General features: G+C 36.5%; 1 protein-coding gene across 5 annotated transcripts in view; it reads right to left on the reverse strand.

The window, feature by feature from the left end:
• The window catches only part of CAPN7 (calpain 7), a 32,055-nt gene that overhangs the window by 5,612 nt on the left and 6,210 nt on the right, over nt 1–20,233 (reverse strand). For 4 of the 5 annotated variants that reach the window (XM_053954737.1, XM_053955529.1, XM_053957127.1 and 1 more), the window contains 15 exons: nt 19,134–19,201; nt 17,855–18,055; nt 17,366–17,452; nt 16,568–16,694; nt 16,157–16,242; nt 14,407–14,500; nt 12,708–12,854; nt 10,978–11,084; nt 9,321–9,441; nt 8,922–9,066; nt 7,315–7,414; nt 5,530–5,665; nt 5,019–5,094; nt 2,635–2,780; nt 1,841–1,903 (listed from right to left, as the gene is read on the reverse strand). In XM_053954737.1, the coding sequence (XP_053810712.1) occupies nt 1,841–1,903; nt 2,635–2,780; nt 5,019–5,094; nt 5,530–5,665; nt 7,315–7,414; nt 8,922–9,066; nt 9,321–9,441; nt 10,978–11,084; nt 12,708–12,854; nt 14,407–14,500; nt 16,157–16,242; nt 16,568–16,694; nt 17,366–17,452; nt 17,855–18,055; nt 19,134–19,201 (1,704 nt within the window). The remainder of the gene's footprint in view (nt 1–1,840; nt 1,904–2,634; nt 2,781–5,018; nt 5,095–5,529; nt 5,666–7,314; nt 7,415–8,921; nt 9,067–9,320; nt 9,442–10,977; nt 11,085–12,707; nt 12,855–14,406; nt 14,501–16,156; nt 16,243–16,567; nt 16,695–17,365; nt 17,453–17,854; nt 18,056–19,133; nt 19,202–20,233) is intronic. The other variant, XM_053957955.1, reaches the window with a different exon arrangement.

The raw sequence follows: 20,233 nt of genomic DNA on the forward strand, positions 1-20,233 counted from the left end.
AAGCAGGCCATCTATTTCCAAGCTCCTCTTGCTAGTCATTAAACTGAAAGGTTAGATCATACGGCATGCCAGGCATTCCCACAGATTTATAGCTGAGATCCATCTCTCCTGTTACTTCTCTCCTGTCTCTGTCGAATCAGCAAGGGGCATCATTTTCCCTTTTAATTTAATTTCTCCAATCACTGCCCAAACCCCTCAAACATGGCAAGTATGGAAGCAAGGGGAATTTCTCCCCCTACCATGCTACTATACCCAGGAACCTAAAACTGCTGTGTGCTGTGGAGCTTTCTAGCCCTTTTTCCACTTCTGCTGCACTTAATTCCAGGAATTCCATCAGGGCTTGGTGAGCTCCAGAGGTGACCACTTGACTCCAGTATAGGACATCTAACAGAACTTGTTTTTACTGCTAAACTGTGATTTAGTTCTCTGCTTGCTTTTGAGTGTGATGACTGCTAAGCGATCATCAAACAGGCATTAAATACAAGCAACTAACTTTTTCTATTCAATCCTAAAGACAGAACTAGCATTGGATAGATAGAACTTTTTTTTTTTTTTTTTTGCATACTAGACAGACATGGTCAAATAATCAACAGGAGTTTTCTAACTCCTTTCTACATACTTATTTCTCTTTTCAAACATATTACAACATAAAATGGATTTCCCTCCTCAAACAGGCTTTTCACCTTGAATATGTTTTTGACCTCTTGAAACACTTCCTCAAAGTAAGCCCAGTTTTTAACAGCTATACAGGACAATGTTTTTTGGAAGAACCAAACAAATCATCTTGCTGTTCCCAGGAATCTCTCTATTCACTTCACCATTCTCTAGAACAGGCTTCAAGAGACTGTTCCAGTAATAACAGCTGGTATGGAACATTGTCTGAAATCGAGAGCCAAGCTGCAAGCAGCATGTCCCCCTGGCCACACTGCAAAGTAATGCAGTCCTGGGCTTCGGGCACGAGTGTCCTAGAAAATAGACTGTTCCACTGTGGCTCAAACTTCCTTGTTTCTCTCTTCCTAAACAAGTTGCTGTTTGGACAGAAGACTTCTGACTACAATAGGATTCCCCAGGGTATGCATGGTAGGTACAGTGGTAAAGCTGCTGGTTTATTCTTTCCTGAGGATAAAACTGCTAAAACATGAAAATACATGCAAGTTACTTTATCCTGTGAGCTCTTGGCTATATTTACACTTCAGCTCATGTTGACAGCTGAAATACGAATGGCAGCTGGCCCCAACACTGCCTGAGCTTCTGACCTAGTTTTAGTGAACTTTTTCACTCTCTCCCCCGTTCCTATATTCTCAGGGAGTGTACAATGGATATACTTTCTCAGGAAATGTACAATGGATATACTTCCTTGGATATACTTCCTTGATTCTGTCTGGCAACAGGAGTGCTTATTCCAATTGTTACAGACCCTTGAGGTATCTTTGCAAAATTTAGCAACAGTAATGTGTTGTGATATTGCCATCCTAAGTTTGTTTCTTATGGTCTCACTACTGGTGCCTTTGGTTTGGCATTGCTGATTTTGTCCCATAATGCCAGGAGTTCTTCCAAGAAAATCATGCAATTCTCCCAAGGAGAAATGAGCAACACTTCTGGGGGGTTTTCACTCTCTACCATTACTAGCACAACCTGATTTCTGCAGAGCAATGACTTATTAGGGTATGGGTTGTTGTTCCAAAAGCCGGTCTGTTCTACAAAGGCTTTGCAGCATGTCTGCAATAATACATTCTGTGGTGGAGGTGGGGCAGTAATACAAAAACATATTTAAAAACCTTGTACATCTCAAATATGGAAAAGCCAAACCAGTGATGCATAAAAGAAAATGTTTCTTTACCCGTTTGGAAATGGTGTAAGGTGTAGGAATCTTGGAAAAGGTGAACTTGCATAAGGAATACACCTGTGTTGTAAAAAGAAGCAGCAGGTCACACATTCATCTTGCACTTTTCAAAGGCAATCATGACAAATTAAAAGAAAGCAGAATTGCCTACACAACATTTTTAGATACTTGTTCACTACATGTCTGTATTACCCATCAGATGACTCAAAAAAATAAGAATAGTGCTGGGACTAAGACATAATTCTACTTAATTTTCTTAACAACCCTGCTCCCCACCCCCCAAAAAAAGCCAACCAACCAACCAAACAAAACCCAACCAAAAAAACCAACCAACAACAACAACAAAAAAAAAAGCAAAATGGAAACAATCTGCATTTTATTCTTTTTTCAGTGAAAAAAAATCTAGCATTGATCATTACTTGACTCAGCAGTTAACAGAAAAACCCAAATCCTAAGTCAAGACCTAGAGAAGTCAAAAACCTTTAAATCTTAACCAGGATCTAAAATAGTTTTATTTTGGATACATAGAGAGCGAATGATCTGTCTGTACATAGATACTTTTTTATTCTAGAAAGTAATTGTATTTTTCAGCTGATTTTGTTACTAAAATTTTGTTACTACAAATGGAGAACATCATCAAAAACATCATCCAGTGGTTCTGCTCCATCACTCACAGCTTCCCTCCCCAGGATAGCAATATTAATTCAGAAATACCCTTTTTATCAAATTTAAAAACAAAGGACACTTTACAGTTTAATTGCTTACATTCATTATGAAACAACAGCACATACCCTGATGGTGTAATGGATGGTGTTTTGTTTCTCATACTGGGACACCACTAAGGTGAATGTATGGGAACCTGGAGAGGTCAGCTTTATCTTGGTCAGATAATGAGGACTGTTAATCCGAATACCATCAATATAAGGAGGAGGATCAGCTAAAAAAGAAAAGTATGAACATTTTTTTCCCTGACCAAAAAACCCCCCATCTTGGTAAACTTCTAAGATTAGACTGAACAGACCCGAGTGCTCTGAACAGATGAGAGCCTCAAGATTTACCCATAGAAAGGACAGTCTTAACATCAACTACTGTTTTCAGGAGAGGTACATCACACATGACAAGACACAAATTCTGTGCTTGAAAGTACAGCTTAAATCCCAAGACTTGCAAGGACTGCTTATCCATTTCCCACCAATGTCACTACTCAAAGAAGACTGCTGTAATTATGTTGAAATTTCAAGAGAAAGATAATGCACGTTTAAGCACTCTTTGAAAATCTCTGAAGTGTCTGTTCTTTCTCCATTGGCTGGACAGTCCCAGAATGCCAGCTGCCAAAACTTTGGCCACCTCGTAAACAACACTTCAAAACATTTTAATTCCTTTAACTAAATCACACACGCTTTCTGTCCCTCTCTCTTCAAATCCCTGTGATCATTACACAGATGTAGTTGCATCCCAATACCAATGCACATGTGGTACTTAGAAAGATCCCAAATGTTTGCTTTTATAATTAGACAGTGTAATTTGTTATTTGGCCTCTAATTGGTTCTTTCCAGACTTCTTTTAATTTCAGTGAAGCAGGACCGAGTCTAGCCAATTACTTCAATAGGCCCAGGATCAGGTCCTTTTATTTTCTTCCACAAAGCAACATGGGAGAGGGGAAAGGATTAATATAAAACAATAAGAAGCTTAGGAATGGGAAATCTCGGCCTTGCTGCCAAAGGATTAAGCTGCTTTGTTCTCATCTCATTTTAACAGATGGTTAAAAATAATACTGCAGCTTGACCAATCTATTTCCATGGAAAAAGGTTTTAAACAAGTTTGAGCTCGTGAGATCAGAAGTTTTTAAAAGAGTTTGTGTAGCAAGACACAACATACGAATCATTCAGTTTTTGCTACTGGTCTTGCTAGGCTGTCTCCTTCAAGCACAATTGAACAATTCCCTCTACTATACAATTGTGTTTGGGTTTGCTCACTTAAGAACATTTTCAGTGAGACACACATGTAAAATAAGCACTGCTACAACTACCAGGAACACCAGAAGCAACTTGGGCATTTACTTCTCCTCACAGAGGAGCTCTTGCAAAACCAGATGATGTCAGGTGTCAACAGATCTTTCCACAGAAAGACTTGGGTTCTCAGGGAAGCTTGGGTTCTGGGGGAGTTGGTCTGCAGAGTTCACTAAACAAGATCAGATGCGAAAAATGCAATTCTTATTAGCCATTCCAATACAAAAAGTCCCATAAATTCTTTGGTGAAAAAAAGCTTTAAAAATCTACTAAGGGAGTTGTTGCATGAGCAGCTACCTGAATGCAAACCTGGTTCTAAAGAGGTTCCTATCTGTAAAAGCAACTGGACAAATCCCACTTGTTTTAGGATGCATCTTCACTGAATAATTCCAAGGAATATTTCTAGCAATCTCTAACTTAACAGAAAGAATAAATAAAAAGATGATCTTACTAGCTCTACCTTAAAGTTTCAGTCTATCCATTCAACCTGGGCATTACCTTTACACTGTCTCTCAGCCTGTGTTTCAGATCTGCTATCTCTCTTGAAATAAAGCATACTTGGCTACTTCACAGCTACAGCAAACCTCTTCTCCTCAAGGTGAAAAGAATCTGACATATAATGACCAAGAGTGAGATTTTGATAAAATTTGAACATTTTTACCATTCCATACATGATACTTGGAAATATGTTGAAGTATTCACCTATATTTCATATGCTTGCTTAGTTACTTTACTAAACCAAGTTCATGGGACAATTAACCCTGATTATTTTCATTTTGTGGAAGCTGTAGACCTTTAAATAATTTCACAAATGTAAGAAATAATTATGCTAGCAGAGAAATTAACACACAACATCTGTTCCCTCTAAGCATTAACTACTGGCACTGAAAAATAACCAGAAAAAATACAGAAAATGTTGCATTGAAATAAGTGTCAGCAGGACTATGTAGACCTCTTAAGAGTGCTTACAGCATGTTTAGAATGGCCTATTGCTTCAGTGTAGACTTTAAGTAGGATCAAGCAGAGTAAAACAATGATTTCAAAAGACTGACCTCTTAATGAGGCATCTAATTTTAAAGAAAAAAGTGCCTTTCCACTCCACAAAATTCTGTGTGCTTCCTTATTTATTTATAACATCAGCTTCTTGACAATCAAGGTACACTAACCTGGATAGTAAACTTTTTTGCCATCAGTCTTGTATACAACCATTGTAATGAATTCCCGATTGTGTGCAAAGTCATCCTATAAAAACAAAACCCACAAAAAAACACAAATCAGAATTGTGCAATTCTGTGAAACATCATAAATACTTAATCAGAGTCTAGTACACCTTCTACCATCCCTTTTCATCAGCACACAATACAATCTGATATTTGTATTTACTGGGATATCCAACAGAATTCTTTTTCAAATGCCTGAAGTAAACAAACATCCACTAATTTAACTTATTCAGGTCCCAGGATTCAAAGTTACTTCAGACCCTTTACAGTGGAATAGAATCACTTAGCTCAAATTTTACTCTGTTTCAACTGGAGGTACATGTACCTGCTGAATTAAAAAAATCCCACATGTCCACAGGCATACACAGCTGAAGAGAGCAGTAATACACTAATAAGAGAAAGCCATACAGTAAGATTTACAGAAGCTGTGGCAGAGCTCGCAGTGCAGAGCCAGCACCTTGTCAGTGATGTGCCTGCTGAGCAGGACCCAGACGGCAGCACCACCCTGTGGACACTGCACCTCCAGCTTGTACTGAGGGTTGTTGGCCAGGCTGTAGGCATCCTTCACCGGGCCCTGCTTTGCATCCCACGTACTGAAAATGATACAGACATGTCATTAGACCAGTAAGAAACTAATTTGTGCTTTGAAACGAACATTAAATCCTACAGATAGGCAGAGTGTGATATTATCAGTAACAAGTTACCAAAGCCTAGTTTTCTACTGGAATCTATGGCAGTGGTTACATAACACAGTCATATCAGAAGCATTATCTTAGAACCTTGTTTTAAATGAGTTCATCACAATATAAGTATGATAAAAAATGTTAAATACAAACAGGCTGCAACCACACAAAGCACAGAAAAAGCTGAACCATTTAAGCAGCCTGGGCTACACAACCATAGCAATGAATGCACACACCAATATTAAATGAAAAACACTTATACTTTTGTAACTGTAGAAATCTATCTTATCTTATCTATCTGCTATGGTTGGTTTCAAAAACTTGCCAAATTTTTTCCTCCTTTTTTTTTTTCCCCGAGGCAATTTTTAGTTTAAATTTTTTCCTGTTTCATGCTTAGAAGGGTGCCCTGCAGGAAGTGTTAAAGATCTTTGAGGTGCCCTACTGCAGAATCTGCCTGCTGCCTCGTGAACTGTCTAGACAAGAAAAATACAGTGAGAAAAACCAAAAGGTGCTGATGACTGAACACAAAGTGTGGCACACTGGAAACAGAAGTGTATACAGCTATTCCTAAGTCTCCTTGGCCCTCTCACACTTGTAAAACTGAACAGCATGTGTGGAAGGTTGCATTAAAAAAGCTTCAAATTATCGCCATTGTTACTCTCCATTTTATGGCAACTGCCACTGTGCTAAAGCTATTCCCTACACAGAGGGAAGACAATCACTGATAATGTAAGGACAGACAGACAGTAGGTGAGCTCTGACATTAGCATACAAGTCATCTCATCTTGCTACATCGCCACAGTGTATTTTAGAAATAATTGGAGTGCAAAGATGGAAGGAGCCTTTACAGATAAGCTCAGCAGTCACACTGTGGATGAAGGAGTTTGTGCAGAGCTAACACATGCAGGGACAGTGTGGAAGAAGTGGTAAACTGCAGTCTAGTGGAGTGGAAAAGTATAGAAACCCTTGCTTTCCAAAACCAAGACATAGATACATACACTTATCCCCAAACTGGGAGACAAACTCCCTGAATGTAATGGATATTTAGTAAGAGACACTCACACTCAGAAAACAAATCAGCAGGCAAGGAAGATTATTTATGATAACTACAACTGCTAAAACCAAGAACTGGTTAAACTACCCTGATGTCAGTGAACACACCCTATACAGACAACACACGCCACACAGCTCACTTGCAAGTGGCCAGAAAAATTAATTTCAGATAATAACTAGGTCACTTAAGCACTGTCTGAGCACTGCATAGAGATGGACTGCACAAAAATCTGATTTTTATTCTCATAGGGAGATGTTGGACTGAGGTCAGAATCTGGTTACACAGCTGTAGTTCCACAGAAACATCACAAGGGTCACTGAGCTCCACTGATGTTACAGATGTAATCAAAAACAAAGCCTGGGCTTAGAAAGTGTAAAGTCAGGCTCAAAAGAACAGGGTTGGAATTCAAGCCCCTAGCTATAACCTGGAAGTATTGAAGGAAGGAAACATCACAACAGAACACTTACTGAGATTTGGAAACAAAAATTTTATCTTTTGGACCAACCTGTGAATACATGTAGATTCTTTAAAAAGACCTGGGTTCCAACTCAAATAAATAACATCATAGTACTGGCACAGGTCCTCCCAGGAAATCCAGAAAATGCCTGAAAAGGAAATGCTGTTATTATTTTCTTACCAGATACCTTGATTTTACTTGTTTCTCAAAAGTCTCTTTCTGAGCAAGTGATACAGCTTATATAAGTACACATTTCTGCAAAATGTAGTAGTAATGTCTGCACTGCCTAAATTGCTAAATTTAAACTTGCCCCCCAAACCAAGTTAAAGCAAGAAAAAACAAATTAGTCTCTGCTTATTATCAGGGACTTTCTGAAGCTGTCAGAATGCTTCTCCATTCTCAAGCACTAAGCAGAAGGTATGAGAAAATCTGCTATTTTGAAAGAGACATCATTAGGCGATTCTGACCTGATTTCCCCTTTCCTAGGTTTCTAAAATCAAAAAAATAAAATACATAGTCAAACAGGTTCCTGCAATTCAACAACCTACTTCAGCAGTCATCCAGCACAATCAAGTATTCAACCAACATGTATGTTTACATGTATTTCTAAGATACTTCATCCAACACCTGTCACTTGTTTTTGCACCCTAAATTTGCTTTATCTTTGCAACATTCTCACGCATTTATTCTAATTCTCCATAGCTCCCTTAATTGCAACTCCAGCCAACAACAGTGCCTGCAAACCAACAAATTCCTAGTGGAATGAACTTTTAAAATGTTAGCAGCCTTATAAATCATGTCTCTGACATAGGCAGTTGCAGGTCTTGCAGCACTAAAAAAACAGTAATAATAACTACACAAAAACAAGAAGAAAAAAGTGTAAATCCAATTAGAAGAAATAACTCCATTAGAATTACTAAGGTAATTTCATATAAAATTTTAACAACCAGATGCTACAAATTACTTACTAAATGAATTGGTAAATAAATAACAATCTATTATCTCATAACTGTCACAAATCCAGGGCTGGTATTTTTATATTTGAATCAAAAGTTTTTACCAAGCATTTGCATAAGGCTTATCAATAAATGCTATAATCTAATGGATTTGGAGGCATAGTGTTGTAAAAACAGTGGCACTGAACAAAAGGGCTCCCTCAGAGATTTGCAGGCAGCAACTAGGACACAGTAAAAAGCAGAAACATCTTTCTGAAAGTAAAATGCAGTGGAGGCAGCACCAGAAAGACTGATTTAAATACTGATTACAGTAAGCATGTCGATACATATTTGAAAATTTGCAGAGGGAAAAAACCCACAGAAAGTCCATTCACATATTAAAAAGCAGAATTACACAGCTTATTGTCAGAATGTTCTCTTTGCATTGAACTCCCACATACTGAGACAGCACACTTAACCAAGGAGGTACTTTTTTGTCAATGAATTTGAGATAAATATTTAACTAGATTACTTAAACCTCAGACAAACCTGAAAAGAAAGATTTAAATACACAAATACTTCCTAAACTTTTGGACTATTTAGTTTCTAGTATTTGTTTTACTCTCCCTGAGCTTAAGCAGTCCTTTTCACCTTCCTGCAGGGATACACCGCAAAGATCCATACTATTTGAAAAGATAATGACTTTTGAAATCTTATTACCATTGTCTATTTTCTGAGCTGTTCTGGGATCAAAGTTCAAGTATTTTTGTAAATCTGGGGTCCAGTTTCTTGTGTCATTTTCACTGTATCGTCCCTTCCAGCGTAAGTGACTCCAGGGATTTTTTAGCTGAAGAAATCGAAGTCCCTAATAAAAACACAAAGTAAAATTGTCAATTCATCTTGTCACAGTAATTTTTACATACTGAAAGTGGCTTTTATATGTATCACAAAAACACAGAATCATTAAGTTTTCTGAAATTTCCCAGTGGAGTCCAAGACAAAATAACATATATTAGCCATTAGAGTAAAAAAATCAGTAGCAACCCATCTAGGGTAAACCTAGAAACACATGTAGATTTCAAACAGGAGTTTGAAAACATCTTCAGTTTGATTTGATACCTTATATTCTCTTATATCCAAGACTGCATATGCATGGGTTGGAACTAAACCCCACTTCTCTCCTTCCTCTTCAGACATCACCCCTGTAGCTGTTGTGATAAGGACATCTCCCTTGTGAAATCTGTTCAACAAGAGGTGAAAAAAATAGCTTAATTAAATCCCACAAGTTGCAATCTAACATTTGCCAGACGCTGCAATAGCATGTTTGTACACTGTCCATTAGCATGACCCTGCTTTATAAAAACTGGGATATAGGGGTTTTTGTCAACAGAAATCACTTCTGAAAAAAACTGAAAAAGTGGAACTATTTTTCTTCCACAATTAAGTATACAGTTTAAATTTAAAATTATTATTTTAATATAATTTCATATCTTCCTAAACAAAATTCAGCATTTATCAACCTCAAGCTCAGCCTGTGTCACTTTTAAGATACTCTTCACAGATCTACAGCTGAACACAAATGTGGTTTCATCACCACTAAGTAAATGACTGCATATAGCAAATTATTAAGTCTGTCACACCCCCAGGATTCTGAAGAAGGAGAAGTTCTTGCTTCTATACTTTTGCAGGTGTTTATACTCAAGTTTAGTGTTCCAAATAGCAATTGTTCATTTTGGAACAATTACTGTTGTGAAAACACACTAACATGTTTCCAGCCTATGCTAAAAATCCAAGTACATACTCGGTGTCCCTAGACAGATAACAAGATCGCTGGACTGTATGGGTCAACACATTTTCACTCTAGCACAGGTGAACAACAGCAATGTTCCAATGGATAGATCCCATCCTAACTTCAGTTACACCTTCAAATTACAACACAGGAACATCTGAAAAATTGTTGACAGCTCTGAGAGTTCCTAAGCAACTGAAAAAATTCTGTAGAAAGACTCTTTTATCGTGGATGCAGATGCTTCAGTCAACAGAATAACCCCCTTCTACTGTATTGAAATACATAAGACACTGGCTGCACAGAGCCATTTTGAAATAAAAGTAGTTGGCATACCTGGCATTTATGATTTACAGCTGTATCTTTCACCATAAGCAAAATAATAGAATCATTTATTTTGGACTTTTAAGACCATCAAATGCTACTGCTATGGTAGGTCTGAAAACCAGTATTTCAGTTTTGATAGACTTTTGCTGCTCCTCCAGGAGGTTTACTGATGGGGCATAACCTTGCGATACAATTAGAAACACTGTATTATATCTGCTTGCCAAGGACAGCAGATATAATATAGTTCTGGGGAACTGTGTGAAAACACAGAAGACATACCTTTCTTCTTTTTAAACACTTAACGGGAATATATTATAACTGGTACCAGTTATAATATAACTGGTATATTAGTTCCAAACTGCTCTTCTCTGACTTTATATTCTGTTTTCTTTATCACGGAAAGGTTTATTTTTTTATTCATACATATAGAAGAAGAATTCCATCACACAAAATTCCCCAGTATTTTAATCTTCTGTTCTAACAAAGCCACCAATACCTCAATTTTTCTTCTTCCAGAAAGCACATGGAGTTTTTATAAAGCACAATTTGTAGCAGTACCAAAACGCTGTTGAAGTATCTGTGGTGACTGTACTGCTTTTACAGTGGTAACACAGCTACTACACAGCAAGCATTTTAATTACTTAGGAAAGAACAAATGTCTACCTCTGATAAAGCATTCTGAAAGTGCTATCTTTATTGAAGGCTTGATTGTCAGAGTGCATAGCAATTCTTTCAGGTATCCAACCTGTCAGTGCATGGAGATCAATATTCTGAAATGCAAGTGTTCAAAAGAAATCAGAACAGATAATCCATATATAAACATTTGATGTCTGTACACAACTTATACAATGCCTTGAAAGAAAGTACACATAAGTTACAACACAGCTCTACACATAAAAGGGTCAAGATTAAGACTAACAAACAAAAAACTCTTTGATTAAACAAGGACAACATTTCCAAGAAGCTTAAAAAAAAAAAGCTGGAAAGTGAACTGATGAAATAAATTGGAATTCCAGAGCAATGGAAGCATATCAGAATCATCAGTCATGCTCAATTGTGTGATGTGTTCTATTTATTTCATTGATTTAGAGATTTTTAAAGCCTAATTCAGAAGCACTATTTGGTACCTTGTTATTATATATGCATTTTAAATAATTTATGTTTTATTTCTGAAGCTCAGGGTTTGGGCTTTTTATTCTTTTTGGTAAAGCTGACACTGACATGTATTTCCATAAAAACATGCTTTAATCTCCCAACTCCTTGAAATATTGCTTAATTCCTATTCTTTTGCTTTGTACTCCTCAAAGCAAAAGCAGAGACTGTCTATGCTTGAAGTGTCAATAACCAGCACTGGGTGTGGGAACTTGAGGAATTACAAGTACAAGACAGCCTGATTGTAAGTAACCCCGATCACAGAAGGAAGCTGGAATACAGTGGAAACTGGAGGGGGCAGGAAGGGTGGAGATTAAATGTCACCAGTCAAGCTGTTTTTCCAGATAGCAAGTTAAGAGGATGCCAATGGTAATAAAACACCATTATTCTCACCAGCTTTTGTCCTTCAAAACAAAGCAGCCTGACACTTAAAAATGTGTGCCATGTTTACCCCTTACAAAAGCTACATTTGTCTCCATAATAATTTTTCAAGAGTTGATGATTGCCAAGAATATCCACCAAGAATGTGATTGTCAAGACATGAATTAACACCATGAATTTAAAAAAAAAAATTAATAGTATAAAGTTAAAATCAGAAAGGCGTCCTAAGTACCAAATTATGTGGGCTACTCACTTCAGCAAACCATCTCTCTTTAAAGGAGTAACTTGCATGTCACTTGTATGATGTATGTTTACTGTTTCTTTAGTAACCACATTCTAGAAACCCAATGCATATTTATGGAGATGAGTGGAACAATCTGATAAACAAACTTGCATAGATCAAAGCACTTGCTTCCTCTGTATAGACCTTCTAAATGTCTAGACTGTTCCTTTCCTAGCTGACTCCATTACCTAATGAGGGAGAAGTGCCCTATTTATTGAGAGAATTAGAAACCAAAATCAGCAGTACTGATATGGGCAAAGAGAATTTGACTTCACCCAATACCTCCATCTAGACTCTATATAAACACTTCCTACCCACAAGCATCAATACTGAAGTCTGAGAACTAAGATTGACTTTGACCATCAAGATGTCCTGCTCATTCTATTTTGATGGAATAATTTCATTAAGTACAGCTAAAAATATTTGTGAAAGAAAGAAACAGAAAAAAACTTTAAGAAAATGTCAAACCAAAAACTTGTCTCCCTAAGCTGTTCACTTTGATTTCACTAGAATGAAATTATTTTACCCATTATTATTTAAGTGGATTTTTTCCTCTTAAAAATAATCTCATACTTACAGAATTTGATCCAGGAAAATCATATCCTCCCATGACCTTCATGTAAGCTTTTTCTATTAGTGACACCCATAATTCATTCTTATTATTGGAATAAGAGCAGAGAAGTTCCCCACTATGATCAACAGGTAACTGGTCATCTATGATTACCTGTGTGAAATGAATGAAAAATCATCACAAATCTAATGAAGTATTTTGAAAGTAATCAGAAAATAAAACAAAATCCTCATTAATACAAAGCTTTTCAGACACAACCAGACTTGACCATTATTCTCATGTATGGAACCTCTTATCAATCCTGTAGTGGTTTGCCCAAGTGAAAAAGAAATTCCACTGCCAGCTCTTGATTGCAGTGGTCTAACTGGGTGACATGTGAGTGGCTGCCCTGACTGACCGTGACAGTACACTCTTATAAAGTGTGCAATAGCTACTGCAAAAGGCACTTACAGAAAGGTTCCATGCAATTACAAGCATAAAAAGTAAAGAAAAGCCTAACAATTTTCCTCATCTAATTAGAGCATGGATGATGTGTGGTAGCCAGCAGAGAAATAAATATTTATTTATCTTTAAGGAAACAAATTTTGTCATATCACTTTCATCGCCTCTAGTTCGAGATTTAAGTTTCTTCTCTCTGAAAAGGAAAAACACCACAAAGCAGCAGCTCTGACAGTATTAACATTTCTTCTTTAAATTAGGTACTATATATTCATCATTACAGAGTCTTACTGAGTATTTGAAGTAATCTGAAACAGTTTCTGTGAATAGATGTTTTAGTTTCCTGTTGGCACCAGTCCATTAGAAATACAGGCTACCAACACAGCATATTCTCTGGTCAAATCCTATCTGTGCAGGAATGAATAGACCTTTTCATAGGAGAGCAAATGGCCATTCATCCTAACAAAAGGCAGCCATTAGGAGATCTTTTGGAAAGAATATTAAGAGCAAGGCAGATACAAAAACGATACTTTCCTGGAACATTCAGATTCCGGAATTTTGCAGCTCAAGGACTTCCTAACCCAGAGGTTATATTTTAACAATTAAGAGCCTTTGAGGAGTTTCTCCGACCTCCCAACCCTATGAATATGACCACTCAGCTTCTGAACTCTCATAAGCATTCATCAGTCACTTTGATCTGTGCTACAGTTAAGTATGATGTGGAGAAATACATTATTTTATGTTCTTATTTATTACACTGAAAAGAAAATGAACTTGTTTGTGAAGTTTTATCTTCAGGCATTTCCTCTTACTAAAAATCTGCAGAGCAAGGCCTTGCTAGAGTTATCAGTTGTATTATTCCTCTATGGTCATTTCATATCTATACTCTTCCTGATATCCCCCTCTGTATTTTTTAATTCTTTCTAATAGGGAGTGGAGGAGTGCACATCTAATTCATAAATAGGGGATACATAGCTTTGTTCCTGTTTGGTTTTCACAATTCTATTAAGTAATATAAGGCATTTTTTTTACATGAATTTAATGTAAGGCTGCTTGTATTAATGTCTATAGAAGTACAGACAGAAGTATGTGGTAGCATACTTCAAAACCAAAAATGAATCTCAAAAAGGTTTAACAATTAAAAACTACTTTCCAAAAACACCTGCCTAAAGTTTTTGCTATGCAAGCACTTCATAGTGAAGCTGATCAAGCCTTTAAAACACATGACTTATGCAGTAACACTAGTAAGTTCCCCCCAGAAATTTACCTTTCTAGGAACACCATTGATATGAAGCTTCACCATGTATTTACCACATGGATTATATTCTGGTTCTCCTTTCTTATTCTGAGGGTAAATTATACTGTAAACAGAAAAAAAAAAAAAGAAAAGGAGGAAATTATGACATAAATGACTTGTCTGTACCTACACTCATAATGATACAAGTGGGATTAACACAATCTGTTTATAGAATTTACACTGAACAGAAATATGGGATTTTTAATGAAGAGCAACTCAAATTTAGTAAAAACAATCATCTTTAAATAGAGTTTATTTTTTCAGGCCCTGCTGTTGCTGCAGCTTTCAACTTAATATAGTAGCAAAATGAACATAAGTAACCTAACTGTTTCTCAAACAGAAGCAATCTTATGATTAAACAAGCAGTATTTACAAATCTATGATATAAATACAATATTTGCCTGAATGACAAGTCAAACTTTTGAAAGAGAAGGCAGTACAGAACTTTGAAAAGAATACAAATTCAGTTCCAAAAAGAATAGGTTAAAACAAAACAATCCAAAAAACATTCACACACTGGTCTGGCAACAGCATCCTAGCAAAGTCCAGAAAATCCATGGCAAATTTATCACAGGATGCCAACTGGGTGGAGCTGAGATAGTGTTGTTAACATTAATTCTACAGTAAGTTGTAAAATGGACCACCTGTTGCACAGCAGCAAACAAAGTAGAAAAATGAAACCAGAAGGCATTATAAATAAAGTTTATGTTTTAAAAATCCCAAACAAATACAAAATCCTGCCAAACTATTTCTTACTCCTCAAAGCACATCTGAAGTTAGACTCCAGTGTCTATATACATACCTATATTGACAGCAAGTTATAGCTTAGTGAGTTAGAGAGTTCTGTGATTTTTAAAAAATTTTGTAATGAACTATGCTTAGTTAGTTAAGGAATGCTTGACTGTGATTTTAGCTGGCTTTGATTTAAATCTGTGTTGGCTGAGTATCAGAAGAAAACCCTGAGGAATTATCTCACAGCACCTGAAGAAAGGAACTCCATGAACTCATACCCCTTAGAGAAATCAATCCACAGCTGGAGAATAAAATTCAATAAAGAATTGTTTAATGGTTATCATATAACTAGAGATGAATAAGATGTCATAGAAAAAGAAAGCTATCTTGAGCAAGTTAAGGAGTCAAAGGCCAAAACCCCCCCAGAAAACACTGCAGGTACATTAAGCGAGCCACTTCATGGACTTGTTACACCCTAGAAAACTTAATCAATGGTAATTATCTCACCAGGACAGCAAATTTAATAAAATGCTGCTTGGCTGGATAAAACTTGGGTTATCCATTAAACAAAGATAGATGAGATGTTCTGGTAGTAATAAAAGAAACAAAACACCTATATCATAATGCAATCAATTGGGAAGACTTTCAGGAGTATCTATAAAAAATCTTGAATATTAGAGCATATATAAATGTCTGAAAACTGTTGTTTATTTGAACAAGTCTATGTTGACTAAATTCACAATCTGTTCCAAATTTTGACTCAAAATTTTTATTAGGAATGTTTGTCTAACAGCTTTTTACTGTTAGACTAAAACCTTTGTTTCAATATGAAGTTGGCTTCCAGCTTAGAAGTGTTGAAACCACGAGTCCAAGGGAGATGAAGGTGAAACAAATGCTGTTTTTTACTGTGTACAGCTGTCACAGAACATACTGCAAAAGCTTGGCAGTATTAAGTCTGAAAAGATCTTACAAAGCAACAGCTACTTACCTCGTGATCAATTTTTTGTTGTATCTTCTTTCATATGCTGCACTGATAGCTAGTGATGCCACGAAAGAACAATCTGACACTATTGTCTATAAAGAAAAGAAAACCAGTAAGAACATTTACTAAAAACTCAGATACTGAGAGATGAATGCAGTGTGTGGAGGGAAGGAAAACAGCCAGTTAATTTGCTTCAAAAGGGAAGGACTTAAACCAAAAGAAGCAAAGTCACTAATAAAGAGGCAGAAAAAATATGCTTGCTCAAAATGAGGCCCCTACAGAGCAAATTTTTTTCCATTTATTTAACCTCATAAGAGCCAAGGAAAGCACTGTCCTATCTGGGGATTCCTTTTTGAACAATGAAGTGCCCCATGAAAAACCACTAGCAGCACACATATTTCCTTGGGAACAATTTACCTGCTTTATGCTGAAACTTGATACAGTATAGATCATCGTAGGGTTATTTGTTATGTCATCTGGTCGCACCCACTTGGCAAACATTGCTTTCTGTTTGGGGGATAATGGTAGCTTCCCACACTTATCACTAGATTCAAGAGAGATAAAAAGTAGAAAAAATCAATAGCAGTTTAGAAGAGCTTTTTATGGTATGTGCAGTCTTAAATATGCCAGGTAGATGGTGCAAAATATGCACAGAACAATTACAAAGCTGTAAAACAAAAGCTATTTCAAGGCACACTGCTTCTAAGTTTGGGATTTTTAAGGGGGAAAAAGGCAAAAACATTAAAAACCCCAAATGTCTTTGTCTATTATGGCTATGTAATCTTAACTTATTATTATTGCTTATGAATGAAAATCTAGCTGTTACATATCACTCTTCCTTGGAATAGCCCTTTACAGAGGAAACAGCTATCACCTGCATTTTACAGGCAACCGAGCTAAACTCATTAGCATGCAGGAGCATCAGAAAGCAGACTCAAGCTGCCAGCCCAGCCCAATAATCAAAAAAGCCAAATATAATATTATCCTTATAGGCTTGAAGACACAGTGCAAAAGTACTACAGAGCGGAGTCAGCTTACAATAAAGTTTTAAGTTCCAAGTGGAAGAAGGAGGTGGTAATATTTAAATATCTCTGCCTGAATTATGCTTAAAAGCCTATGTAAACAATTTTAAACCCTGAAAAAGAAAATACAGAAATACCAAATATGGAAAGGTTTTGAAAATAAAATGAAGTTCAGTAACTGAAGCATACTTACGAAAAAGGCATAGGGAAGGCAAAACGTTCCCTCAGATCAACACTCATGAAAGGTACATATTCAATGCCATTAATCTTTGAAGTCTTCCTGCAAGTCAGAAGAAAAACATAAAAAAAAAAGAGTTACAAACCTATCAATCATCTTCTGAAGATTAACTTGCAAAAGGTAACAATAAAATAAGTTTTTAAAAACTAGTAATACATAGTGCTTCTGAAAACAAGACCACTACCTCTTAAACATTATATATTTGATAGTTTTCAAAAGTCACAATTTCAGTTAATGGTTTTATGGATTATTTTTAGCTTATTTCACCTATAATAAAAATCAAAGTAAAAGGAACTGGATGGACTAGAAGGCAGAGTCATAAAATATTATGCTCCTTTTATTTCCAGTGAAGTAGCAGTTGTATAATCTATAAAAACAACTTTGCACTTTGGCCTCTCAGAGCCAGACCTTCCATGAACTCATTTTGGAAAATCTTAGACTTACCTGAGTACTTCAATCTCCTCTGCAGTGTATCTCTGACCTTGAGATTCACTAGCTTGTACTGCTCTGATTGTCTGTGGTTTATCATTTAAAGAAAAATCAGGTCCCAATGGAAAGAACGTTCTGACTGGCTGATTCGGTTTGGCTGCAGTTGACTTTTCTTTCTGTGATGACTTTGACATAGATTCCTTCAGTGCTTCTGCTCTAAAGCAAATAATGAATGCATTTTCTTTACAACAGTGATAAAAATATAATTACAGTTCAATTATTGATTTTCTTGGTTCATGTTCCCACATATGTTAAATGGAATGAGCAAATGCCCAAGTTGACCAACACTACTTTTTCTGAAAAACAAAAATAGATTTCTGATGCTGGTACTTCTTTATTTTTCTGTTATTGAATCAATTAAAATATAGCATTTCCAACTCATACAAGCTACTTTTGACAGAACTCATTAGATTTTTATTGCCTCTAAATTATGCTAATAGGAGAGTTTGTGTAAGTGTTCATTATGTGGAGTCTCAGAACAAGATCACTGAAACACTGAGAAAAAACTGATCTGCACCCTCTCATACTTTCCAGATTTATTTTGTCGAGCAGGTACAATAGTAGTAAAATCCATGGGCACTCTCACAACCCAGACTTTCAACTGCTTGAACACTGTGTATGCAGGAGCCATATTTTGTTACTGCTGCATTAAGTTTCTGGATAGTCACACACATGCAAAATATTGGGATTTTTTCCTGAACACAGACTGAGAAGTGAAAAAACCCAGCTTATACTGAAATTTAGCCCAATATAGCCTGGTATTCACCATCATAGAGCTGATTTAAAAAGAGGTACATTGACCTTCTACTTGTGTAAATTGTTTCAGAGATTTCACTACACATATCCTATGTAATTAGATTGCTATTGTAAAGAAAAATGTTTCCCAGTTTCCAAGTTGTCTTCCTTATGGAGGGGCACTGACACCTTGACTTCATGCTAGCCTGAGTTCAGCATCTTTTTTAGAGGCCAATTATAGTACTATGGATTATATCCCTGAAGTACTGCATTTGTTCTAACAAGAACACAATCCTTTCCTATTTCTGCATGTCCCAAGATTCCCAGAGGGTTGTCACAACAGCTGCCACATTCAGCAGTGAAGCAGCTGGCAACTAGCTCCAAGGTGAACTCTGCAGGAGCTTAGTCTACACAGAATCCACACAGACATGTTAGACTGAGAATCCAACTCAGAGGGTGCACTTAAATCTGACAGCTTACTAACATTAGCAGTACTCACCTATCCAGTGCTTGCCGAGCCAGTTGTTTCAGTTTGGACTGGAGGCCTGTTTCTGAGGTTTCAGTAGCCTAAAGTGCAAAATTAAAGAAAAATCTACACATCCAAAAACCACCAACATGTTTTATAAGCTCAGTTGTCATACTTCTAGATTACAGCAAAGAGTAACTAGCAATTTCTTCCAATTCTCTTTTTGAAATGAGCAAATATTTAGCTTTGTTTGTTTGTTGTTTCTTTTTTTAAACTCAGCATAAAAAATATTATGTAAGCAAATACTATTTTGCTGTTGTAGTGAAATTTTGATAAAATGGAAGTTCTGTCTAAAATTCTTCAGCATGGAAAACAGTGCATACACAAAAAGAATTGCCAGAAGAATTACTTGTATTAAAACACTACTGGCAGAAAGAAGACATAACAAAATGCTGCATATACTGCTGAGCTTGGATGTGTTCTGATTCTTTTCCCCACATGTGTTAAAATGATCATGGTAACTTAGGAAAAAAAATTTAAATGTTTATTTTCATAAAATAAGTTTGTTTTCAAACAAACAAGATAGAGATGCAAGAACAACATTTTTAACTTGCAATCAAAAGCATAAAATAACCTAGGACAGGGTGACAAATATGTGAAGTGTTAACTTCTGTTCCCATTTAGGAAGTCATCTATGACAGCTTATACTTTTGTCTTCCTTACAGATGAAGCACAGCTTCTGCAGCCAACCAATCTGCAGGAGGCACAACATGAGGTGTGGCTTCTCCTGTGGCACCCACAAGCAGGTTTCAGGTTCTAGCTTTGTGCCTTGACCAATTATTCCAGGTCAGGGACATCAACTGAGGATACAAAAAGCAAGCTACTCTCACCCCAAGAAAAAAAACTAGAAAAATCCTCTAATTTAATTTGCAAATAAATAACACTCTGTGGTTCCTGGCTGGAAAAGACTTTTAAAGATTTATGAAAGTAAGCAGTGGAGATAGAACACCAGCACACTCGTGTAGGAATCTGCCACAAAAGAGGAGTAATGGCTGCTGAGTACTTCAAGGGTAAAGAAGAAACAAATCTCTCCCCCTGAATATACTGAGGAGAAAGACAGGAGTAAAGCTTCA

This window comes from Vidua chalybeata, chromosome 1 (genome assembly GCF_026979565.1).
Source record: "Vidua chalybeata isolate OUT-0048 chromosome 1, bVidCha1 merged haplotype, whole genome shotgun sequence".
Lineage (NCBI taxonomy): Eukaryota > Metazoa > Chordata > Aves > Passeriformes > Viduidae > Vidua > Vidua chalybeata.